Raw genomic sequence first — 26,576 nt, forward strand, 5'->3', positions numbered from 1 at the left:
TGGTAAAAAACAAACCACCAAACCAAGTAGGGATTACCCAGAAATGCAAGGCTGGTTAAACATAAAGACAAAAAAAATCAACCTATACAATCTTAACAACAACAACAACAAAAAAAAAAGACAAGAAATATGAGGCTCCAGATTAGAGAGAAACACAACTCCACAGACCACGTGATTGTTACATATAAAATAAGAATTCACAAAAAAGTGACTGGCACTAACATGCATGAGCTTCATTTAGCAGTCTCATGAAAGTCCACATACAAAAATCACAAGTACTTCCACGTGCTAACAACTGGAAATGGAAAAAAAGTGCCATTTACAATAGCGCTAAAAGAATGACAGCAGTTAGATCTGCTAAGTCGAACATAAAAATGTGCAGGTTCTGTATGCTAAAAATTATAAAGCACCAATAAAGAATCACAGACCTAAAAAAAAATGGAGAAATGACTGAGTCAAGACTGCCGAGCTGTCAGTCCTCACCAGCCTCATCTTTTGATTTAACACAACCCCAATCAAAGCATGAAAATGCTTTTTTCCTACAAACTGACAGGCTAATTCACCAAGGGATGTAGAGCAGCCAGTTGAGAGGGCTTACACTGTTGATTTCTAGACTTCCCATAAGTCTGGTGTCACCAGAAGAGCCCGGAAACATATCCACAGATGGGTTTTGACACAGGGACAACAGCAATTCAATGGGCAATCTTTAGAGGTGATGAAAATGAATTTTGATTATTGTGGTCACATGTCTGCATGTTAAGTAAAACTCAGCTATACCTGAAGAATGGTCAATTTTACTGTAAATCATACTTAAAAGACAAACGCACCCCAAAGCCAATAAGCCAAAGAGCACCGTTTACATATTGTATACATGAGCATCCGGACCTGGAAAGGCCCTCCAGTGACAGCAAAACCAAGAGGCATAACAAGTATATTACAGAGCTGTTTTCTGACCTGCCACAAAGGAAGGGCATTTAAGGCTTTCCACAGTGAGAAGAGAAGACAGAACACTGTAGTGAGGACCAGGCTTCCTGCCAAGAGTCACGCTCCCTCCCCATGCTCACCTTCTCCTCCGCCAGATGCAGGAGCTGCTTCTTGGCCTTCTCCACATCCGAGGAAGGGCCCCTGATAACAACGGTGTCGCTTCCTGAACCTTCCACGGGAAAGTGAATGTGGACCCCGCCGCACTCCTCCATGATGGAGCGGATCAGACGGCCCTTGGTGCCGATGAGGGAGTTGTGCAGCTTGGCAGGGATGGAGACCTCTACCTCGGCTATGTTGGCCTGAAACCAAACACACAACAGGAGGAGGAAGTCACTTTCTGTGGCAAAAAGGGCAGAGGAAAAGATAAACTATCATCTTTGGTGGTGATGAACACACAGGCTTAGAACCCTGGTGCTGCCACTTACAAAGCACTGACCAAACTTCTCCAAGCCATTTTTCATCTGCACAGGGAGAGGAGGGAGCAACGCGCTGGATAATGTGTTGGCAGAGTGCACGTCCTGGGGAGAGTGGGGTGCGCCCAGCAGAGCAGACGCACTGGGAGGTGTTTAACTCAACAGGACCCAGCGTCCTCGTGGACGTGTGTTGGGTTGGAGGGCAGGAGCGTGGTAATTTCAGACCACACATAATGCTCTTCTTCAGTCAACTCTCCGGCTCTGCCAGAGGTGGGTCCATATGCCTATGGATGAACTTTTCCTATTAAAACCAAAGGTTCTGCTTTCAGCCAAGATGCAATACCAGGGACTGGACTGAACTTACTGCCTAATGGTGATTTCCACAACCCTGGAGACAGGAAACAAGGTGAGCCCTACAACTGCCCCAAGTTGCTGCTACAGTACAGAAAGGTGAGGAAACGGAACCATCCAAGATAGCAAGAACAGGAGGTCAGAGCCCAAAGAGACTGGCATCGAGAACCTCCGAGATCTGGAGACCAGCCACTCACACATTGACACACGTGAGGAAATCACCTTGGGCCCGGGAAAGAATCCCCAGAAGGATCACAGGAAACAGTGCCTGCAGCTCAGCTGGGCCTGGTCCAGAGCCGTCCTCAGCAGGTTCAGCTTTCTGGGACGTGGAGTATAGTACCCAGAAGGACCTTACCTCAACAGTGAAAATATTTGGGCCTGAACTAAATACTGCTCTGATCCTCCCTAATAAAGCTTAAAAGCAAGTCCTAAAAGGAGCAGAATGTTTCAGAGTAACTTCACAAAGCCAAACAAATATGCAGAGGAATACAAAAACACCCTCATTAAGAAACACTAGAAATGCAAAGAATAGGGGGAAAACCCACAACGAGGAAAAGAACATAGAAAACCACCCAGAAATGACAGTGTTAGAATCAGCGTTAACGGGTATAGTTTCTGGATAAGATGATGGGAAATGCCAAGGACAGTAAAACAGGTATTTAACTGTATTGTCTATGGCCAAAAGCAGAAAGACTGAACATGAACATGTTAAGAAATGAAAATACAGAAGATATTAATTCAGACTGAACTTCTAGAGAAGAAAATATCTAAAATGAAAATTATATTAGACGAAATTAGGCAGATTAGAACACTGCGAAGAGTTAATGAATTTAAAGAAACTCATGGAGAAAACCGATATGGCCCCTCCCCCCGCTCAAATAAACAGAGCACAAGCAGACGACATCTAAGACCCCGGTCACTAGACTCCCTGACGGGGAGACAGCAAGGGGCTAACAGAAAAAAATACTCTCAGTGACCAAATATTTTCCACATTTGATGAAATACTGAACACACATACTCAAGAAGCTTAATAAACACCAAGCTAAGAAACATGAAGAAAACTACACAAAGACACATCCTAACTTGCTCAGAGACGGTGGTAAAATCCTAAAACCGGCCAGAGGGAGGAGGTTTGTCATGGACGGAGGAACAAGGCCGGGGAGACGCCAGCTTTCTCATCAGGAACAACAGGAGACAGCACTGAAGCCAAGTCTTGACAGGAAAAACCTGCCAACCTAGAAACCTTTATGCAGCAGAAACATTTTTTCAAAAGTGAAGAAAAAAAATACTTTTAGACACACAAAAAGTGAAGGAATTCATTATCAGATACACACTACAAGAGATGTTAAGTGGTATCTTTCAGACAGAAGGAAAATGAAGACAAGGATCACACCAAGAAATGAAGAGCTCTAGAAATGGCAACTGTGTGGATAATACATACATTTTTTCATATTACTTAAACCTCTTTAAAAAATAATGTTTTTTTTTAAAGGTTAATAATGTAAATGGTAGACTGAAAGCCAACCAGATAAAATCATCACATCGTGGTGACTAAGCACATGGGGATGGTGGCAGTTATTGTTAATGGGTGTAGTTTCTGGGTAAGATGATGGGAAATGCTCTGAAAACGGACAGGGTGATGGTTGCACAACCTTGTGAATGTACTCAGTTGAATTAACCATTCAAAAAGGATTAAAATGATAAATTCTGCTATGTATATTTTACAACTGAGAAAAAAATTATAGTAAAAAAATTACAGTAAAAGCAATTTAACCACGTGTTAAAGATACGTAATAAATATAAGTATGTGATATATAACATACATATAATCACAAATGTAATTAAATGCAAACATCATAACTTTTTTTTTTTTTGAGACAAGGTCTGGTTCTATGGTCCAGGCTGGAGTGCAGCAGTGCAATCTCAGCTCACTGCAACCTCCACCTCCCAGGCTCAAGCCATCCTCTCACCTCAACCTCCTGAGTAGCTGGGACTACAGGCATGCAGCACCATTACTGGCTAATTCTTTTTGTAGTTTTAGTAGTGACAGGGTTTTGCCCAGGTTGGTCTTGAACTTGTGATCTCAAGTGATCTGCCCACCTGAGCCTCCCAAAGTGCTGGGATTACAGGAGTGAGCCACCATGCCCGGCCACAAACATCATAATCTAAAAAGCAGAGATAGATTTAATGTAAAAAGCAAGCTGCCAAAAAGAAACCCACTTTAGTATCATATAAAGTAGGCTGGGTGCAGGGGCTCACACCTGTAATCCCAGCAGTTTGGAAGGCCAAGGCGAGAGAATCACTTGAGCTTAGGAGTTTGAGACTAGCCTGGACAACATAACAAGACCTCATCTCTACTAACTACAAAAAAAAAAATTTAGCCTGGTGCAGTAGCATGCGCCTTGGTCCCAGCTACTAAGGTGGGAGGACTGGTTGAGTCTGGGAAGCCAAGGCTGTAGTGAGACATGACTGCACCACCGCACTCCAGCCTGGACGACAGCAAGACCTCATCTCCAACAAAATTTTAAATATGGGGGGGGGGGAAAGATAACACAGACTTTGGAGCCAAGCACACTACCAGGGAAAAGGCATCATTTTATAATGGCACAGATTACATATATTATGAAGGAGAGGTGACATCAGTATTGACAGCAAAAGGCTAATGCAGGACTATTCTAAAAAAACTTCATGTTAATAAATTTGACAACTTGGAGAAAATACAAAACCCCTTGAAAGACACTAATTACCAAGTACACACAAAGAAACAGATGATCTATCCATACAGTGTAATATTACCCTGAAATAAAAAAGGACAAAGCAATGATATAGGTGACAACACACAAATGTCAAAACATCCTGCAAAGTGAAAGCAGACGGGCCCAATAGAGTAGATGTTATGGTTCCACTCACACACAAGTGTAGACAATCCAAAAGCATCTCCTGTGGCTGAAAGCAGACTGGGAGCTGCCTGGGGATAGAGAGGTGCGGGTGAGGGGACTGTGGTTTTAAGGTGCAGCCAAGTGGGATGGAGGGAGACTGTAAAACCAAATGGCATGGGACATTTTTGGGGTGATGGTGGGGATGATTTCATGGATGTATACAGATGTCAAAACTATTAAATTGTACACTATAAATATGTACAATTTACTGCATATCTTTTTTTTTTAAAGGAAAGAAAATACCATAAATACCTTCAGATAAGATTTTCAGGTAACAAAAAGAAAATGTCTAATAACACAAGTGGCCATGTCAAACGTTACTGCTGCAGGTCCAGGTAAGTAAGCGCCACGAGAGACAAAGGCAGAAAACTGCTGGCCAACTCAGCAGCAGCTTGGATTGAAAGCTGCAGTCTTCCACATCTGCCATCTGAGTCCGTGCTGGCCCAATGACCCTGGCGTGACTCAACCCCAGGCTCAATCTTAGAGGCTGTTAGAGATTTTACTGGGGATCTCCATTAGAAAACATATCCCATTACCAGGTCTTTCTGAATAGACAGAATCCTGCTCCGGGCAGCTTCGCAGTTGGCTCGCTTGCCTGTGATGATAATGGTCTCTGAATTGCTATTCTCTGCTGGAAGGTCGATCTTGGTGTTGCTTTCTTCACGAATCTACAGGAGAGAGATCACCATGAGAAGCTGACTAGAGCTCTCCCAGAGTTGAGACACAGTTGAGCACAGGGCTAGAAGTAAGCAAGAGTCCCTCCTAGTCTAAAACCAAAAGGGCGCAGGGCTACAAGGGACAGAGCAAGCAGCAGCAAGATGCAGGGGACAAGCTATCACCTTTTTAATGTTTGCGCCTCCTTTCCCAATGATGTTCTTGTGAAACTGTTTGAAGATCGGAACGGAAATTGAATAGCTATTTTCCACCTTAAAGACAAAAAGCACAGCCCGATTCACCGCCTGTGCTAGAGAGTGAAATACAGTATCCCTTCTACCCCTAAGGGTAGCATGAACACAACAGGGCACTGGCATTTGCAAACAAACCTTCAGGGGTTTGTCATGAGAGTAAGTAAAAGATCACTTGCCCAACAACTAACTTACCTTGCAAATTACAGTCAATCGACGCAAGTCCACTTTTTGGCTAAGAGAGAGTTCATGCCCCATGCCAGGATCAGAGCTGGCTGAGGAAGAGGCTCAGAACACACATGGAGACAGCACAGACCCCTACGCTCTGGGCAATTCTGCACTTGGCAGTGATGTGACAGCAGCTCACAGTGCTGGAGTCCCTCACCCTCGCCTCTCCCAGGGCAGCCATCAGGTAAGGTGAAGCCCACGGAAATACATGGCCACCTATGGCCTTCTCATCCACTACTCACTACACTTTCTAAACTTGTTCCCACTTCAGTTTTTGAGAAAGATAATAAATCAGTGTATGACTCATTTCACCTGTTATACCTCTCATCTTACTGGATGGGACAGTTTCTCTAGGTATCTGAAGACTCCTCAAGGAAACAAGGTAACTGGGCATGAGAAAAGCAAATCTCCCCACCTGAATTGCAGTCTTAACAATGGCTGCCAATCTAAACATCCAGGTATTAAGTGAGAAGCCGTCACCACTTTGTCCCAGGTCCCTGGATGGAAGCCCAGCCCAGTTCCTATGTGCTTTCTCCAGAGCAGGGGTCCTGTGGGGGTCAGGACTTCTGACAGGACACGTGCCCCACCCACCACAGGTGCTGTCGTACAAGAACGGATGTAAAACACCCCTACCAGATCTGCCACCATCTTCTGCATGTATTTTGTGCACTTTTCCACCTCATTCTTGGGTCCTCTAAGCTGGACAATGTCACTTTTTTGTGCTGGGTCTGGAAAGTTGATGATGACCTAGAACAAATCACAGGGAGACTAAGTTCAAGTATGAGGAAGGACATATATCCCAAATATCAAATATTCCTGAAATGTGACTTGGACCACTCCTATAGAGTTACAGAATGTCTCTGGGAAACTTTACCTCTGGGAATTTGTCACGAATTTCACGGATCCGTTCACCCTTCTGCCCAATGATTGTGCGATGAAATCTTTGCTCAATGATTAGATCCTTGGTACGCTCATTTTCCTAAAAATACAATTAAAGTAGATGTCATTTATCACAAGCATGGTGAGCAACTCCCCGCTGACACAAGGGGACACCAGGGAGCCCTGGGCGCAGTCCTTCACGGAGCAGGTGAGGTGGTCTCCAGATGGCACCTCGTAGCACCCCTGGGAGCAACCAGCCGTTAGAGTGCACAGCGCATGGTGAGTGCTCTCGCCAAGCATCGCCACACTCCGCAACACTGGCTGCGCGCCACTTTCCTCAACAAAGTCCAATTACACAACTCACTGTAGGACCCTTCAACCGAAAGTGCCATCATGACAGCGGCAATCACCAAAGCAGTTCAGCGAGCACTTCTGTTTTAACAGGTGCTACAGGGGAGGCCCAGCTCTTCCACTCGGAGGCCTGGCATTCTACACAGCAGTGAGTGACCCCTTCTGAAGAGAGGGTGGCTCGGACCACTTTCCCTGCGTGGCTAAGAATGTTCAGCACAGGGCACTGAACCCATATGGCTCTCAACTTCCTCAACAGGCCCCATTAAAATGTCAGAAGAATAAGCAGGGCTGGAATCCAGGGAAGAATACCATCAGCCTACCAAACGTTTCCGAGAATTCTGAGAGATTCTGGATCAGACGGCTATTGGCTGACAGAGAAATAAGGGCTCAGCAGTCAGGAAGGGCATAAAGCAGCCAGGACAACGGACCCGGGCTGGAGGCCAGGCTAAGAGGAGAACCTGGGATATGGGGGAATGAGCACCGGGAAGGCCACAAGCAGTGGGAGGCTGCATCACACCCTGGATTGCAGCTCAGCGCTATAAAAGAGGTCTGCCAATTTGAGACTCCTCATGGGGGTACTGGGGGGAGGCGAACAAAGCAGCCCCTAAGCGAGTGACAGGAACCCTGGTGCACGTTCCTCACACAGTCAGGCCAAAGGGCTGCTGCAGGCACTCACGCAGTCTTTGACCTCTCTGGATACTCAAAGACACCCAGAGACTTTCAAGTGTGGGTATCTGACTCACAGAAGCAAGGGTGCTCACAGCTGGCATAAGCATGTACGAAACGTTGGGGAGCCCAGAGCAGTGCAGTGCTTCTGCCAGGTGGTAGAGAGCAACAGCCCCCACTTCAGGTTTGCAGTGATCCTCGAGTTTGGCCTTACATGAGAACCACCTGGGATGCCTTTGAGAATCCAGAAATGTCTGTCACAATCTCTGGAGATGGTACCCAGGCATCTGAGAACCCAGGGTGTGGCCAAGGCCAAGACGCTGCCACACAGTCTCTGTGCCCTTCTAGCACAGCACACAGCCATGGAGGACAAGACGTGCAGGTGACCTGGGGAGGATAAAGGAAATGTGGCCCCAGGGAGTCAAATCCGGTTCCAGTGCAATGTGGGATTTGTTGACTTCCATTCTCCAAGGCCGCACACCACAACATGCTGCTCCTTAGAGGGAGCCAACAGACGCAAGGCCAGCGCCTTCCTAGAGGCCCCGGACATGGCACTTACCATGCGAGATGCAAGCTCCAGCAGCTCTCGCTTGGCCTGCTGCACACCCTGTGGGTCCCCCTCAATGCGGATCAAATTGCTCTTCTCACTGTCAGGAGGGATGCGCACGGACACCTTGTACTGGTCTTTGATTCTGTTTACTTAGGAACACAAAAGGAAACACATTTAGGACACAGACCAACAACATTCTGCCAGTGACTAACAACTAGGCAGGACGGGGCTAAAGGGCCACATAACCTTATCAGTGATTCCCATTCACCAAAAATGATGCTTAGCTTCCCAAACAAGAATCTCCCTTGTCTAGAATGGGGGCCAGTTATGATCTTGACCTGGATCACAAGGGTTCTGGAGGACAGGCTCTCAGCCTCGACCACAAGTTGGCAATGCCCCGAGACCTTCAAGTAACTGATGGTTGGGGCCACTCAGTCTGGGATTTAGCTCATCTGGGGTATGGCTGGGGCTTCAGAATACTTAAAAGATTCCAGGTGTTTCTAATGTGCAGTAAGTCTGGGAACTACTATTCTCAAGTTAAAAAAATCACACACATTAACTCCACACAAAAGCACTCACTGATGCCTAAGAGCCTTGTGGGGACCATGCTGCTGCCCAGAGACCCCATCTACTGTTGGCTCAGATTCGAACTGAGCACTTCACTATGTCTGCAAGACAAGTGCTGTTGCAAACCCTCCTGCTGTCAGCCTCTCTGGATAGAACCCAGTACCCCCAAGTTAGAGTTCCAGGTCCCCCAAACTCTGGAGAAGCCGCATCATCAGGAAACAAGGCAGGAATCTTGCCCACTGTGCAGTAAAGGCCCAGCTTGCTGGCAGGACCACCAGGAGGACTTTTTGTGCATCCATCCCGAACACATGCACATGCAGAGGCAGCAACGAGGCGATGCGCTGATGGAGGGTGACATGGACATACAGCTGTTCCAGGTGGAGCAACACAAGACAAGAGAAGCAGAGGACATGGGAGATGGGCAGCAGGTTTTTTTAGATTACGAAGGAAAACGAGAGTTAGGAACTGCATGAGAAGAAATCAGAACAGACATGACTCGCTATATTCCGCAATTTCTCGGGGGCAGAAACTAGAAATTAATGTTAGAATTACACTACTGTACTTCCATATATATGTGTTTTGAGACAAGGTCTTGCTCTGTCACCCAGGTTAAAATGCAGTGGCATGGTATGATCACGGCTCACTGTAGCCTTGACTTCCTGGGCTCAAGTGATATTCCTGCCTCAGCCTCCTGAGTAGCTGGGACCACAGGCCTGGCTAAATTTTTCTTTTTTGTAGAGATGGGGGTCTCACTATGTTGCCCAGGCTCATCTCTAACTCCTGGGCTCAGGTGATCCTCCTGCCTTGGTCTCCCAAAATGCTGGAATTACAGCCAAGAGCCACTGTGTCAGGCCTAAATAAACACTACGATTAGTCAAAACCAAAACAAAACATAAAAGCAAGTTTATGGTGTGTGCATGGTTCAAGCAGTGCGCAAAAATGTCACTTTGTGCCTGTAGACTCTCGTCCCTGTCACGTAAAATGACCACAAAATGTAATACTGACATCAGAGAGCTCACCATTGTACAGGCCACAGCACAGCTGACAAGCCTATGTTTACTCATAACAAAAACGGATACACGGACATCAGTCATGAGATGCAGGTTAGTGTCCCACTCCCTGGGAAAGGCTCCTTCATCCACTGAACTATCCAGGAATGGAGGACGTGTTTGCCTTCTCACCTTCCACCCCGTGCCTGGCCCGACTCACACTTTTAATACCAGCATCTTGGGAGGCTGAGGAGGGCAGATCACCTGAGCCCAGGAATTTGAGACCAGCCTGGCCAACACGGTGAAACCTCGTCTCTTCTAAAAATACAAAAATTGCCAGGTGCGGTGGTTCACGCCTGTAATCCCAGCACTTTGGGAGGCCCTGGTGGGCAGATCACGAGGTCAGGAGATCGAGACCATCCTGGCTAACACCGTGAAACCCCGCCTCTACAAAAAAATACAAAAAAAAATTAGCCAGGCATGGTGGCGGGCACCTGCAGTCCCAGCTACTCGGGAGGCTGAGGCAGGAGAATGGTGTGAATCCGGCAGGCGGAGCTTGCAGTGAACCGAGATGGCACCACTGCACTCCAGCCCGGGCAACAGAGCAAGACTCCGTCTCCAAACAAACAAATAAACAAACAAACAAAATTAGCTGCAAGTGGTGGTATGCGCCTGTAGTCCCAGCTACACAGGAGGCTGAGGCAGAATTGCTTGAGCCCGGTAGGCAGAGGTCGTAGTGAGTTGAGATCACGCCACTGCACTCCAGCCTGGGTGACAGAGCGAGACCCTGTCTCAAAAAGAAAAAAAGTATCCCTCCCCATGTTGTTTTTACTTGGGCTCAAATCTAGACCTTTTTTACGCTTCAGTGAGTTCCAGATCAGCAGTTTCCATGTTCAGAAGGCATGGGTACTACAAACACTGATGTGAGGCTAACGTAGCAGGTCTGACTGAAATACAGAGGACGCTGCCCTTGGGCGTGCCTTCAACATGGCCCCTGTGGATTACTTGCGGAGGGCTTAGATGAGTTCCAAAAGTGACAATTCACCCACTGGCCAACAGCTCTAATCCAACCACTGCACCAAGGGGCAAAGGAAAAGTGGCCTCTTCCTGCAGGCAGGAGAATGTAAAGTCTGAAACTCCCATTACAGGTAGCACTGGGCCTGGACTGTCTGCACAAACGTCCTAGTTCTCACACCTGACACCCCAACAAGGGTCTCAGGGCACACTGGCCCCACTGCAACAGACAGCCTCACTCACTGTTGGCGCCGCTCTTCCCAATGAGGTGCCTGTGGAACTTGTGGTCGATGTTGATCTCCACGTAGTCCATCCGGTTAATCTGCAGGAGGCACAGAGGTCCATGGATGCGCCCAGTTACTTGATCAATGAGCTGAACCAACACCCGGCAGTCTCCACGGTTGCCTTTTCTGACCACTCAGCTGTCAGGAATTGTTGGAGACTGCCCCTGTGTCTCCCCTGAAAGATGCCTTCTTCAAAATAAAGTTTCCTCTACCCACAATTATTCCAGGACTTCAGCCAGCTTCTAGTTGTTTCAGAACTTAGTACTCACCTAGCTAGGATGCCCTGGGTGCCTGTGCCCAGCCATGTGGGATGTCACCGAGAGATGACCACCCATGCCCAACTCAGAGCCTCCCTTGTCACCAGCACACACAACATTCCAAAGGGCACCTTACCAAATCTTTGACCATGCCTTCTATCTGTTCCTGGGCCACATTGACATCCTCTGTAGGGCCCTCCAAGGTGATCTTGTCTTCGCCCTCTGTGAACTCGATGTGAACCTACCACACCAAAACCACACAAAAAGAGATGGCTAAAACAGAATGGCCCAGCTGCAGCCCCTCAGCTCCCAGTGTGCAATTGCTGGTCCTCAGGGAGCCCACGGGTGCTCTCTTGGGAGTGGCTTCTGATCCCAAATTGCCTCATGTATATGTTAGGGAGGGAGGGACATATACACAGACATCAAGCAAAGTTGAAAGGCAGGGTTAGGGAGCCATAATCAGGAAACTCAACACTGTGGCCGAATAATCTTGCCTTTCACTGAGAACACGGTTTGCTCCACAGAAGCCACTAACATAAAGCATGCGAGATGCTCATGCATCATCTGAACTTTTACAAGGCCTGGTCCTCTTCAGTCGCATGAAGAATGAGACAGGGCACGGATGGAATTTTAAAACTAGTACAGCTGCACCAAGGTGGCAAAGTGACTTGCTCGACGTAGACGAGGCTGCCAGCTTTCCTGGTTTATTACCCTCCAGGTAAGGAGTTAAGGGAGGGAGACTGGTCCTTATATGAAGCTATAAGAAGGAAAAGGGGCTGGGCACAGTGACTCACACCCATAACCTCAACTTTTTGAGAGGCTGAGGCAGGAGGACTACTTGAGCCCAAGAGTTCGAGATCAGCCTGGGCAACACAGCAAGACCCTGCCTCCACAAAAACTAGCCTGGGATGGTGGTGCGCGCCTATAGTGCCAGCTACTTGTGAAGCTGAGATGAGTGGATCACTTGAGCCATGAGTTCAAGGCTGCAGTGAGCTATGATCACGCCACTGCACCCCAGCTTGGGTGACAGAGTGAGGCTTTGTCACTAAAAAGAAGGAATAAAATAAAAAAATTTTATTTTTAAAAAGGACTGTAACATTAACTGGAAACAAATTTTAAACAAAACAGGAATTAAATATGATGGTTGGATTCTCTGGTATTTCTTTTTTGTTCATGTTTTCTGGATGCTACAATCTCCTTTGGTAAACTGAGAAAGCTTTAAATTCACTCTTAATACAATTTGTATACAAGTTCTGCTCTTCAAACGACTATGAAGTTATTTCACCAAAATTACTAAATGACATGTTTCCTAAGATACTTATGAAACCTAGTAACACACAATCCTCTCTGGTTAAAGACTAGAAGGATGGTACAGACATCTACAGACATTTATTCTGCTGTTCTTCAGCTAACATGGAAGTTGACCATGTCAAACAGGCCAGTTAATTCAGAAAAATACACCAGTTTTCAAGGGCATCCACAGTACAAAGGTCAACAAAGCAATGTCAGAAACAGACAGAAAACAAGACAAATTCAATACAACAGGTGAAAAACGCGTCCTTACCTTTGGCATCTGCTGAGTGATTTTGGCCAGGTTCTGCCCTTTCTTGCCAATGATGAAACGGTGAAGCCAGGAAGGGGCGGCGACAGAGGAGACGGTGAAGCTATTGGCCTAAGAAAACGGGAAAACAGCCATGGGTTTGCAGAGCTCAAGGTCACGTCACAGTGAAAGCCAGGCTGCTCACCTGGGGCTCAGAGACGCGCACTCCCCAAACCTGGGCACCTGCACTGTGTCCAGGCCCCAGGATTTACAAATCGAGAGCTCATCCATGAAGGCCCCGCGGACTCCACTCAGAGGAGACACATTTCATGCTCAGAGGCAGTTACCTTGGCATAGACTTCAGTCAACGCCTGACCTAACTTTTCAGGTTCGCCTCGAAGTATTACAGTCTCAGAGATGCTGTCTGAGGGCGGGATCTCAACGGAAACTCCAGTTCTCTCAAGGATCTCCTGCAATGAATTGCCCTTGGGCCCGATGACATACTTGTGCTGGGATTTCTTCACTTCCACTGCAATGGTTGTAGTCTTCTTTTTCTAAATAAGAGCACCATAAGGGGCAGTCAAAGGGAAAGGTGTGGGAAGCGGGCAGGTGGGCACGGCCACTGCTGCAGAAAGCAAGCCAAAGTGGCCCAGACTACAGATGCTGATCCCAAGAAGTGAACAACAGTGATCAGGACTAGCCAATCCCCACCAACTTCACTGCTCAAGACTGGATTTTCCCTAGAATAGTCACCCGCCGGCTGATAACTTCGTCCTTGAACACTGCAAAACACCCAATCCTTTCCCTCAATTAAGGAACCCGTTTCAGATCTCAAAGTTCACTAAGCGGAGCTAACAGCTTAATCTAAGACGTGAACAAGTCTGGGTTGTGCGTCTGACCTGGGGCAGCCCAGCTGGCAGCATGTCAGCACAGCCAGAGGCCCAGGACGGCAAAGACAACCGGCCTGCAGATGCTCAACAGCAAGGGACGGGCGGGCACCAATCTCACACGGGCCACTCTAGTGTAGAGACAATAAGCATCTTCATCAAGGACAAAAAGATAAGGGGCTGAGCCAGGCCTTAACTGAATCTCCAGACCCAAATCCTAGTTTCTATTCCTGCCCATGGGGATTTGCCTCCTCTAAATCGCGTACCTTCTCCTCATAAATCTTCTTGATGCGAGCCACGGCCTGAGCCAACTGCTCCTTCTCTCCAGTGAAGACAATCTCTGTCCGGTTCACGCTGGGTGGGGGGATGTTGATGCGTGTCCCTGTCTCTTGCATGATCTCGCCGACCAGTCTATTATACGGCCCAGCGATGAAGGGGTGGAATGCCTTTTCTACTTCTAGCCTCTCCACAGCACGTTTGTCCTGGAAAGGAAGGGATGACCTGATGAGAACAGGCCTCTGAAAACAAACTGGGGACAGACAGGGCTTCTCAGGGTTGGAGTCAAGCCCTCCACCCCCACCACCTTATGCCTTTACGTCCACACTGGACACGGCAACCCATGAGGGAGTAAGGTCTGCACAAGGAGGCAGGCAGGGGCACGAGGCACTCACGCAGGCCTCACCTGCTCGGCAGAGATGAGTAAGACTTCGTGGCGAGCTTTCTCGATGCCCTCTTTGGTGCCGGTGATCTTGATCTGATTGCTGGGGTCATCTGGACGTGGGATCTGGATTTTGGTTGCAGTTTTTAGCTCCAAGTCTTGCAGTTTCTCTCCATTTTTGCCAATAACAAAGCGATGGTGTTCTTTGGGAATGGCAACAGTTGCTGAGGCCTACAGCAAGAAGAGAATCAAGGAAAACAAGAGTATTTGTAGGATCTGAAGGAGCATATTTTTCCAAGACATTCTGACAGAAACATCATCTTTGCTTATTCTTGCCCACCAGCCCCAACCCATCCATTAGAACAGCGTGAGCTTACACATCACATGCTTGGGGAAGATTGCCCTGACTCCCAGCCTAGCGTAAGTTCAAGTGTATCCGCACTACTAAACATCCACTGGAAAATACACCCACAAAGGGAGGCAACAGTTCACATCCACAGAAGCTGGACAGGAAGAAGCATGACTGCATATCCAGAAACCCTGAAAAAACTGCTGGGTTAAATTCTATGAATAGCAGGGAGAAAAGACTGAAATCCAGAAGTTAACAACATTAACTTCCACAAACAACAACTACTTGGAAGATGTAATGACAGAAATGCGTTTCTTTTTTTTTTTGAGACGGAGTCTCGCTCTGTCGCCAGGCTGGAGTGCAATGGCGTGATCTTAGCTCACTGTAACCTCCACCTCCCAGATTCAAGGGATTCTCCTGCCTCAGCCTCCCGAGTAGCTGGGACTACAGGCGTGTGCCACCACGCCCGGCTAATTTTTATATTTTTAGTAGAGACAAGGTTTCACCATGTTGGCCAGGATGGTCTCGAACTCCTGACCTCGTGATCCACCCACTTCGGCCTCCCAAAGTGCTGGGATTGCAGGTGTGAGCCACTGCGCCTGGCCAAAAGATGTGTTTCTAATAGAAAAAAGGACAAAAGAAAAAAAGGACAGGAAGAAAGCTAGACATAAAGTGCAACACAAGGCGAAGTATGTGCATTAGAAACTAGAAAACACTCCTTAAAAGAGGTAAAAGAAGGTTTAAGTAGATGGCAGTTATCCCAATTAACTTTAAAATATTAATACAATTTCAAACAGCTGATTATAAAGGTTGTAACACAGAACAAACAAAAATAAACCAGAAAACCCTGAAAAAGAATAGTGCAGGGTGGAGGTGTTAACAGTGGTCCTAGACATTAAACATGAAACCATTATCATTAACATAGGAAATATCAGTATATGGAAAGACAGACCTGCTGGTCTGAACTGAAAACCCAGAAACAGACCTAAGTTAATATAAACACCTAGCACATGATAAAAGCAGCCACTCAAGCCCAATGGAGCAAAATGTCTTTTCAAGATGGTGATGGCATGCCTGTAATCCCAGCACTCTGGGAGGCTGAGGTGAGAGGATTGTTTGAGCCTAGGAGTCCAAGATCAGCCTGGACGACATGGTGAGACCTCACTTCTACAAAAATTTTAAAAATCAGCTGGCCAAGGCCAGGCACAGTGGCTCATGCCTGTAATCCCAGCACTTTGGGAGGCTGAGGAGGGCGGATCATGAGGTCAGGAGATTGAGACCATCCTGGCTAACACAGTGAAACCCCATCTCTACTAAAAATACAAAAAATTAGTTGGGCGAGGTGGCAGGTGCCTGTAGTCCCAGCTACTTGGGAGGCTGAGGCAGGACAATGGCGTGAACCCAGGAGGCGGAGCTTGCAGTGAGCCGAGATTGCGCCACTGCACTCCAGCCTGGATGACAGAGCGAGACTCTGTCTCAAAAAGGAAAAAAAATAGCTGGCCATGGTGACATGTGCCTGTGGTCCCAGCTACTGGGGTGGTGGAGGCAGGAGGACTGTCTAAGCCCAAGAGGTTGAGGCTCTGGTGAGCCGTGATCACGCCATGGCACTTCAGCGTATGTGGCAGGCTGAGACCCTGTGTTAAAACAAAACAAAACAAAAAAATAGTGCTGACAACTCGAAAGCCATATGGAAAAAGGTGAAACTTCATCAGTGCCTCAACCCTATTTGCAATAAATTCCAAATAGATCAGAAACTGAAATGTAAGAACACATTTACAAGCAGCAGAAGAAAATATAAACTTTCTTAGGACCTGATAGTGAAAAAACTTTCCTAACAATGACTCAAGATAATAAAAAATGCAAGTGGTCCTCATATATTGAAAAGGTGCTCAATCTTGCTCATCAGAAAAATGCAAATTAAAAGTATATTTGGTTGCCTCTCTCAGTGGCTAAAACCCAAGAATGTGATGAGCCTGGCTCCTGCATAGTGCTGATGAGACTGCAAAACACTAACTCCTAAGGAAGGAAATTTAGCATCAGATGGCACAATTCCATATGCAGCCACCCTCTGACCCAGCCATCTCACTTCTAGGAATATATCCCAAGATACACTGGGTAAAATAGGAAATAGCATATGCACACGATTTTTACTGTAAAATAATTTGTAACAGCTAAAGTCTGGAAACTACCCAAATGTCCATCAGTAGGAGAGCCTGGGTAAATTACAGTATACCCACAGAGTATTACACTTCTGAATAAAGAAATGAGAAAAATCACTACTTACTGATATGCAGACACCTCCAAACAATAATAAAAGAAAAAAAGCAAGGATAGAACAGGGCGTATGGCAAGCTGTATTTTGCTTCTGTTCTCAAATAACAAACAACAAAGCATAAACCAGGACCAGGAATGGCCGCCTACAGAGGCGGGGAGGGAGCAGGGTGAAGGTAACAGGCTAGGGAAATTTCTCTAATTTATATAAATAAAGTATATAAATAAATATACTTTATTATATAACGTTGACTTTGCAAGCATATAAATGTTGAAATACTTTTTAAAAATTGACAATAAATGGAAACAAATGTATCTAACTATATCAAGATGACAGGAAAACTCAGAAAAAAAGAATTACTTCAAGTCATTTTGAACTCATGATTTTCCTTTTTTGAGATAGGCTCTCAACTCTGTCACCTAGGCTGGGTTGCGGTGGTGCACACACCGCTCACAGAAGCCTCCACCTCCCAGGCTCAAACAATCCTTTCTCCTTAGACTTCTAAGTAGCTGGGATTACAGGTGAGCGCCACCACACCCAGCTATTTTTTGTAGAGATGGGGTCTGGCCACGTTGCCCAGGCTGGTCTCAAATTCCTGGGCTCATGCAATCTGCTCACCTTGGCCTCCCGAAGTGCTAGGATTACAGGTGTGAGACCCACCGCCTGATTTGCCTTTCTTAAAAGCACAATTTTCCTAGCTCTGTCTTCTGAAAAAGCCTAGAAGCTCTTGACAACCTAGTCGCCATGTCCAGCTATGGAGACTGGAGTCTCCAACTGCAATTTCCTACTCAAAAGGTTCAGAGTTCATAGAGAAATAGCTGACTCAAGGTCTGTGGAAGGAAATATGTAAGATTAGCCTGAGGCATCTTTCTGTGTTAGAAATTAAGAAGTTATTTATTTATTTATTTTTGAGGCAGAGTCTTGCTCAGTTGCCCAGGCTGGAGTGCAGTGGTGCGATCTCAGCTCAGTGCAACCTCTGCCTCCCGGGTTCAAGTGATTCTCCTGCCTCAGTCTCCTGAGTAGCTGGGATTACAGGCGTGCACCACCATGCCTGGCTAATTTTTTTTTTGTATTTTTAGTAGAGATGGGGTTTCGCCATATTGGACAGGCTGGTCTCAAACTCCTGACCTGAGGTGATCTGCCCGCCTTGGCCTCCCGAAGTGCTGGGGATTATAGGCATGAGCCACCACGCCTGGCCAGAAGTTATTGATATTAATGGGTCATGACAGAAAGCTGCAGGGAACAAAACTGAAAGGAGGGGACCCACTGGCCAAAGATGGAGCATCTCCAGCATGAAGAATGACGGACAATGCCTGAGTTCATAATGACACTAAGAGTCACTGATCAACACTGAAGTCGCTGGAGTGCCAAAGAATCAATTATTTATCTGGCACTTCCCACTCAACTGCTGATAAAGAAAAATTCTTCTTTACAAGAATTATCAACTAATGTATGAGCAGGGAGAGAATTAGAAAAGCATAATTTGCAACCCTTAACGAATTTGGGCAGCAACCACCAACTGATAGTAAAACGATTACACAAACCACTGATAGGGAACTTTACAAGGGAAGACCCAGACCTAAGCCTACTGATCAATCTCAAAATCAGTACAAGCAGAACAACCAGCAATCACAGCACGGACTGAGCACCACCTACAGGGTCTTCTTGCCAAACAAGCTGACTGCGGAAGTAACCAAGCCCCTAGAGATCTAATACCAGTTCACCAAAAATAATCAGTGACTAGCAGAACAAACCAAACACCCACAGTCCCCAATAATCAATGGCATTAAAAAAAGGGAGGACTGGCTGGGCATGGTGGCTCATGTCTGTAATTCCAACACTTTGGGAGGCTGAAGTGGGTGGATCATTTGAGCCTAGGAGTTCAAGACCAGCCTGGGCAACATGGTGAAAACTCGTACCTGCCAAAAAAAAAAAAAAAAAAAAAAGCCAGGCCTGATGGTGCATGCCTGCAGTCTCAACTACTTGAAGGGCTGAGTCAGGAGGATCACTTGAGCCCAGGAGGTCAAGGCTGCCGTGAGCTGTGTCTGCACCACCGCACTCCAGCCTGGGCAACAAAATGAGATCCTGTCTCAAAAAAAAAAAAAGGGGGCGGGTAGGAGGGACTGTTACAGTGTTAAGCACTGTTAAAGAATGAGAAGAGACCTAGGACTCTATAATCAACTGCAACACTGGGACCTTGTATGGACAATGACTTGAACAGACCAACTGGAAGAAACATCTTTGAGATGATGAGGAAAGTCCAACACAGACTGGGTTAAACACAGGTATAATATTAAGAAACCACTATCAATATGACTACATGAGTTAAGAGCAGAATGACTACACATATGTATACATAAAAACGGGACTCCCCGAAGTAAGGCACAATAATGTATCTGGGATTTGTTTTAAGATAATCGAGGAGCAGGAGAGAGTGTCAAGGGTGAATGTCTTCATTCTGATCCATATATTCAGTGAAGTGGCCCTTTCCCCTGCAGTGTTCATTACAAAACAGAGGCTCAAATATCCACTGACTGGCAGACACCAGCAAAACTTTCAGAGCCTATTATGCACTGGCCACAATGCTGGGCAATTACAAGCAACACTTTCACCTTCCTAACACTTAACACTCCATGAAGCCAGCTGGGGTTGGGGACTGTCGCGATGCCCCCATGTGATTAAGTGGCACAGCTGGACCTGCATCAGGCAGCATTCCCCTGCCTCACCTCCTGGCTACGCCCTGCGCTCCTACCCCTCGGCCCCTCTCCCATCAGATCCCCACCGTCCAACCACCGTGCTCCAGATCCAGCTCCCACAAGATCAAGGAGACTCAGTAGCAGATGGGAAGAACCCCCATTCCTAAATAAGCCTATGCAGTACAACAGCAGTCATGCAACATTTTAATAAGATAGTTTACATTTTTCTTGGTCTTTAAGAGCTGCCAGTTAGGGAGAAATGCATCAGAGATTTGCTTATTACAAATGTTCTTCAATAAAGTCCAAGTACTAGGAAAGTGGCTTAAAATATAATTTGAACTTGTAATCTCCTAAATCTGGGGCCTATTAACATGTAGTCAATGAACACACCAGCAAAGCAATGGGGACCACCATCTTCACCACTCAGCAAGCCCAGTTTCTTTTAAGTGTCTCAAACTCTGGGACAAGCTTCTAATTTTCAATTTGGCCAGATGTGGTGGTGTGCCTGTAATCCCAGCTAACTGGGAGGCTAGGAGGGGGACTGCCTGAGCCCAGGAGCTCAAGGCCACAGTGTACTGTAACCACACCTGTGAAGTGCCACTGCACAAGAGCCTGGACAACAAAGTGAGACTTCGTCTCTTAAAACAAAAAAAATTATTATTACTTTCAAGTTCATTCACTCAAAGAGCAAAAATGGTAAGTGTCCCAGTTCTATTATTAGTTTAGTGAGTCTTTTCCACTAAAAATGCCAGAGGACTCTGAATGTTGCTGTCCCACCTCCGAAAGATTGAACTGTCCCACTGGCAGAAGGGTCCAGTGAAGTTCTAGCCTGCATCAGGAGTAATGGAATGGGTACACAGTCACTGGGGAGAAGTAGGCCTCAGGCTACCCACCTGAGTCTGCAGTCTAGCAACAATGTCCTTCCGAGCTTTCATGACAGCATCCAGCTTTCCTGACACCATGATGGAGAGGCCTTGGTCTTTGGCCAAAGACAGCTCCAAGTGAGCACCGGTTCTCTGCATGATCTCAAGGCAGATTTTTGCTTGTTCACCTTCTCCAAATTGGTTCATATCCTTATATTTTCTCTCCTCCAGGGGTACATGGAACACCTGTTCAAAAAAGATCAAAAAAGGGAAGGTTAAGAGATTAAAAGAAAGCCAACAGACAGGGAGTAAAGAACATGTGTTCATCACCATCCACTCACAAAGTAGCCCCACCCTGCCCACAGGCACTGCTCGAAGCCCTGGGATAAAGCAGCTGAAAGACACGGAGGAAGTGCCAAGGTCAAGAGGCTGGCATCCTAAGGAGGAGAGAACTACATTGGCGGCACAAATGGATGAGGCAGCTAGCAAGTGCTGTGATGAAATCAACAGGGGGAAGAGAGTTTGAGAGAAAGTGGGAGGTGGAGCCTGGAGACGGCCAGGAAACACCTTCCTGAAGCACGAGGCAGCTATCCATGCTAAGAGGTGAGGGAACTACGGGTATACAGGCAGGAAAGCCGAGGAGGTAGATGGGGCACCTGATGAGCACACCAGAGGGGCACAGTTCAGAGGATCACCCATCCCACCCGGAGTAAAAGTCAACACAGGGTTTCAGCAAGAGGCATATTCTGCTTGATGGCGCAGGGTCCCTCCCGTTGCTTTATGGAGAAGAACTGAGGAGGGACAACGTAGAAGCAAGGGGATCAACTACCCTGGTTTGAGACCACAGTCACCAAGCAGACTGCGGTACATTTAACAAAACCACTAACAAGATAGCAGACAGGTGAGAATGGAAGGACTGGGATGCAGCTGTTTATGAGCCTAATTTCAGGGACAACACTGGCAGAGAGATGATAATTTTCCACCATGACCAGAAGATATGAGTTTATATAAAAGTTTTGAAACTCACCAACATCTCAAATTCAGGTAGCAGAGAGAAGGGCTAGTGAAGCCAACGAAAACCAGGAAACTGGTTAACTGCTTCAAGAAAGTGGGACGATGAATAGAGAACAGAAAACAGGACCCATTCATCTGACAAACACTGCCTGCAAACAACCACGTGCCAGTCCTGCTGAGTGCTAGTATCCAGGGTGGACACGAGACAAGTGGTCGACAGAAACATCTCTGGGATGGGGGATGATTTAACGTGAAGGCCTTCTCCCTTTAGCTACTCAAAGCATTCTCAATCTTGCATGTTCAGAAACTCTATGCTTGGAAGGATAGGTTAAGAAAGAATAGCAATGAATTTTTAAAAATTTTAAAAATTGGCTGGGCGCCGTGGCTCATGCCTGTAATCTCAGCACTTTGGGAGGCCGAAGAGGGCGGATCACGAGGTCAGGAGATCAAGACCACCCTGGTTAACATGGTGAAACCCTGTCTCTACTAAAAATACAAAAATTAGCCGGGTGTGGTGGCGGGCGCCTGGGGTCCCAGCTACTTGGGAGGTTGAGGCAGGAGAATGGCGTGAACCTGGGAGGCGGAGCTTGCAGTGAGCCGAGATCGTGCCACTGCACTCCAGCCTGCGTGACAGAGCGAGACTCTGCCTCAAAAACAAAACAAAACAAAAAAATTAAAACATTTACATGGACATGTTGCATGATAAAATTTTTAAAGGAAAGAAAGAATGGTGTTTCTACCTGAGTGATGACAGAAGCCTTGATGGGCCGGATCTTGTTTCCCCAGGCTCCAGCAGGTTCCTGGGCACTTTCCAGGCAAGCAGCTTTCTCAGGAAGTGGAGGGAAGGCATCCTTGTAGGTTGGAGGGTCACTCTCCTCTTCTGAATTTAGAGTGGCAACTGGGCCAGCCAACACAGATTAAGGGGAAGCACTACTTTTAGCATTACATGAAAAACACTTTTAAGGGTTTTAGTGCTTAAAAACAGACCAACAAACAAGAAACACCAAATGCTCCAGGGACAACTCCCCCCACCCCTCTTCTAATTCATAGTGAAAAGGCCCCAGGAGGTCACCAGGCCCAGCACCCTGAGTGTGAGAGCTCGAGGAGGTCAGAGACTTCCAGTCTCTGACAGTGAACCTACCCCCAATCCACACGGCCTCCCCAGTAAACATCAGCTCAGACACAGTGAGCCCCACTCCCCTAACGGGGTGAGCCCCGTGAAAGCAAGCCTTGCTACGTCAATTTTTAAGTCCTCTAGAGTCTAATAACATACTTTAAAAAATCACAACTACGACAATGCCAGACACAAAGCAGACCCTTACATTTGCAAAACAATGGTCCTCCTACCCAGCACCACCTGTGAGAATTGCCTTTGAAGCAAACTGATTTTCCACTGTAACATACAAGGTTAAAAATGATTGCCGGGGAGGCCGGGCACGGAGGCTCACACCTGTAATCCCAGCACTTTGGGAGGCTGAGGCGGGCAGATCACCTGAGGTCAGGAGTTCGAGATCAGCCTGACCAACATGGAGAAACCCTGTCTCTACTAATAATACAAATTAGCCGGGCATGGTGGCACATGCCTGTAATCCCAGCTACTCAGGAGGCTGAGGCAGCAGAATCGCTTGAACCAGGGAGGCAGAGGTTGCAGTGAGCCTAGATTGCACCCTTGCACTCCAGCCTGGACAACAAGAGCAAAACTCTGTCTCAAAGAAAAAAAAAGAAAAGAAAAAAGGCTGCTGTGGGAATTGTCGCCACTGATCTCCCCCTGCCCTGCCCAAGGCAGAGGACAGCAAGGCTTGTGGAAATCAGGTTCCCTGATTATCACTTCCATCTTCCATAGTGCCCTATTTGTTCATGTTTTTGTGCCATTGGCCACTATCTCCATGAAATCAAGGGTGTGACTGTTTTGGATAACCCCCAATCCCCAGGGCTGAGCACCGTGTCTTGGCAATACCAAGGCCCAATGAAATACACCATAAATGGATGTGACAGAGGACAGGGGGATGACCTCTGGAATCAGACGGGCTCATGCCCGAGTCCAGGCCCATCAACTTCCAAGCTGTACACTCCTACCCGACAGTGCTGACACGACAGGTGGGTGCATTCTCTCAGTGCTGTCTTCCCTCTCTAGAAAGGGAAACACAGACTTCACAGGGAAGCCAGCTCCAGTAGGAAGATCCCAAGCCCCCAGAACAAAGCAGCTCTGGGGTTCCAACACCCAACACAGCAGCCACTAGAAATGAGCTTGTGAAATGTGGCTAGTGTGATTAAGGAAAAGTGAATTTTATATTTTAATTAATTTTAATAACTAATACTCAATTTAGTTACTGGAAAACTTTTAAGTGTGTTTGGAACAACCTGCTCTTTCAAATGAAGCAGAACAATCTGCTCTTTCAAATGAAGATTTTATAACATCTAAACACAGATCAAGGATTTTGGATGAAAATTTGGCATTCAAATGGAAGGAAATGTCCCGCCGTTGTAAATACACATCAGACTTTGAAGAGAAATAATCTCAAATATCAATGGATTTTCCTTTTTTTTTTTTTAAATTAGATATGCTGAAATGACAATGTATTAGACATATTGGGGTAAAATATCAAAATTAATTTCACCTGTTCCCTTTTAATAAGTACTAGAGAATCCTAAAAATTGTACACATGGCTTGTAGTCTATTCTACTGTACAGTGCTGCTCTTAATCCCAGCCAGTGGCGTTCGAGAACTCTGAGGCCAGGGTCCAGCCTTCGTGCTCAAGGCAGTTAGCTTAACCACTGCTCTGGGATGCTTCACAGCCCAGATTTTAGTTCACTGCAATTAGGAAAAGCAGTTGTGAAAAGAACCGCATTAATTACCAACGGTCAAATTCGCTGGTTTTCCAGAAAGCTGTCCACATTCTAAATCTCACTGTGTCTGATTCATTTCCTCATGCCTGGCCAGCTGCTCCTGCACACACGGCAATGCAAAAACAGTGCACCAGCTGGTGGTCCTCCCTGCCCTACAATCACAGGGCCAAAAGGTACTTCTAGAAAGGGCATGGGATTTGGTGAAGGCTTTAGAGGGAGCAATGCCTTAGACACTGCCAGGAAGAGCACATAAAAGGGCTGTCACCTTTGATTTGTTGCGGAACCAGCCCACTTCGGTGTTCAGCAAAACTCTCTTGGGTCAAAACTGCAACGGAACTCATGGTTGGTCTCACACCTACACACAATCCGGGAAAACCACTAAAGCAAAGAAGAATAAATCAGAAGTCAAAGTACAGCCCTCAATTATCTATGAGATTGTTAACTTAAGAGTTTTAGCAAACGTTTTATTCTCTTTTTTACCAGCAAACTATACCTTTTTATTTTCCTCACAACCTCTGATGTAAGCTGATATCCAAACTCTCACCAAGTGATAAAAAGGGGGGAAAAATCCAAGTAAAGGAGGTCCTAGAACAGAGGTGGCCAATCTTTTGTCTTCCCTGGGCCACAATGCAAGAATTATCTTGGGTCACACATAAAATTAACTAATGATAGTTAATAAACTAAAAAAAAAAAAAAAAAAAAAACTCATGTTTTAAGAAAGTTGAAGAAATATAGCTGGTTAACTGTTCCCTCAAAAGTTGCCTGTAATGGAGGAGCTCATTCTCCACTTAAGGGCAGTCTGCACCCATTTCTCCACCCCAGGAGCCACAGAGACACAGTCTGCACCACCCCTAACCGCAGGGGTGGGGGGACCATGGAACCTGCCACCTGCCTGGCCCAGGCTCCAGGCACAGGTCAACGGCAGGATCACTCTCCTAACAGCGACCCTGGTTACTCTGTTGGTTTGCTCGCTGCACCTCTTCATGCTTACAAAACGCATCATGACAGTTGCTACAAGAAGTCAGCCAGTCTCTCTCTGTGAGGTGCATCCAGGCCCCAAACTAAACCACCCCCAAATCTCGACTTAACCAGGTGGTCGTCAGTGGTAGCTGCATGACAGGAAAAAGCAGCCTCAGTGCTTTGTAGCAACAGTAACAGACCCACAAACTGGGCTAAATGCCCTTGATCCACACTGACTGGTTATTCTCCTCCATTCTGTTTCCCAGGTGTGGGGCAGCACTCGCACAGCACTCACGCAGCAGAGGGAACCTGGCCCAAGGGCACACAGTTTCTCAGATTAACACAGCCACATTGCTCAGCAGGATATGGGCTCTGAAAGCCACAGCTCCCTTATTTGAAAACTGGGGTACATTCAGCATTCTGAGGTAGGAGTGTTAGCTTCCTCTCCGTCCCTCTCCCCAATGTCAGGTGAGCTCCCAACTACTACAGTGAGTAAGAACCCATTTTCTTTACACAACTATGCATCACTTACTGGCACAACAAGGCCAAGTAATAAGGAGCGAATTTTGCATAATTTTTATAACATAATTAAGACCTCTCCCCAAGTTCAAGAAAAGGCCTGCAATCCTAAAGAGAAGCAAGACCCCAATTCAGATAATACTGAATAAACATAATTCACATTTAAGAAATAAAAGATTAAAAACAGATGGAAGCCAGATGACACATCTAAGGGGCACATGTCTATAGATGGTTCCTGCTGGGAGGTGAAGCTATGGAGACATCTCTGACGAACCATGAGAAACTTGAAGGTGCAATATAAAGAAAGAAGGTACACACAGGACTAAGAAAATACGCAACCCTGTGCTCCCAGGTCCCACACACAGCCCAGGGGCAGGAAGTCTTCAGACAGGGTCACACTTACCAGCAAAACGGTCGGTAGCCAGAAAGTCCGTCCTGAGGCCGCCTCCGTCAGCCTGCCAGCTTTTGCTGGTATGGGATAGGAAGTGGGAGAGAAGAGAGAGGAAACCAGAGAAAAGTTACTTATCTACATTTTACAACCCAGATCTTTTTACCTCCCAATCAGAAAAGGTCAAGATATTACTTATGTTTTGG

At 46.6% G+C, this 26,576-nt stretch overlaps 1 protein-coding gene across 7 annotated transcripts in view; it reads right to left on the reverse strand.

Moving 5' to 3' along the window:
• HDLBP (high density lipoprotein binding protein) overlaps positions 1-26,576 on the reverse strand; it is an 87,295-nt gene that overhangs the window by 12,048 nt on the left and 48,671 nt on the right. For all 7 annotated transcript variants that reach the window (XM_015111546.3, XM_077958132.1, XM_015111549.3 and 4 more), the window contains 16 exons: positions 26,386-26,450; positions 24,769-24,881; positions 22,397-22,554; positions 20,673-20,888; positions 14,487-14,693; positions 14,071-14,286; positions 13,265-13,471; positions 12,942-13,049; positions 11,514-11,618; positions 11,080-11,158; positions 8,276-8,415; positions 6,695-6,799; positions 6,454-6,567; positions 5,527-5,613; positions 5,224-5,355; positions 1,065-1,283 (listed from right to left, as the gene is read on the reverse strand). In XM_015111546.3, the coding sequence (XP_014967032.2) occupies positions 1,065-1,283; positions 5,224-5,355; positions 5,527-5,613; positions 6,454-6,567; positions 6,695-6,799; positions 8,276-8,415; positions 11,080-11,158; positions 11,514-11,618; positions 12,942-13,049; positions 13,265-13,471; positions 14,071-14,286; positions 14,487-14,693; positions 20,673-20,888; positions 22,397-22,554; positions 24,769-24,844 (2,169 nt within the window). In that variant the 5' untranslated portion in view covers positions 24,845-24,881; positions 26,386-26,450. The remainder of the gene's footprint in view (positions 1-1,064; positions 1,284-5,223; positions 5,356-5,526; positions 5,614-6,453; positions 6,568-6,694; positions 6,800-8,275; positions 8,416-11,079; positions 11,159-11,513; positions 11,619-12,941; positions 13,050-13,264; positions 13,472-14,070; positions 14,287-14,486; positions 14,694-20,672; positions 20,889-22,396; positions 22,555-24,768; positions 24,882-26,385; positions 26,451-26,576) is intronic.

This window comes from Macaca mulatta, chromosome 12 (genome assembly GCF_049350105.2).
Source record: "Macaca mulatta isolate MMU2019108-1 chromosome 12, T2T-MMU8v2.0, whole genome shotgun sequence".
Classification (NCBI taxonomy): domain Eukaryota; kingdom Metazoa; phylum Chordata; class Mammalia; order Primates; family Cercopithecidae; genus Macaca; species Macaca mulatta.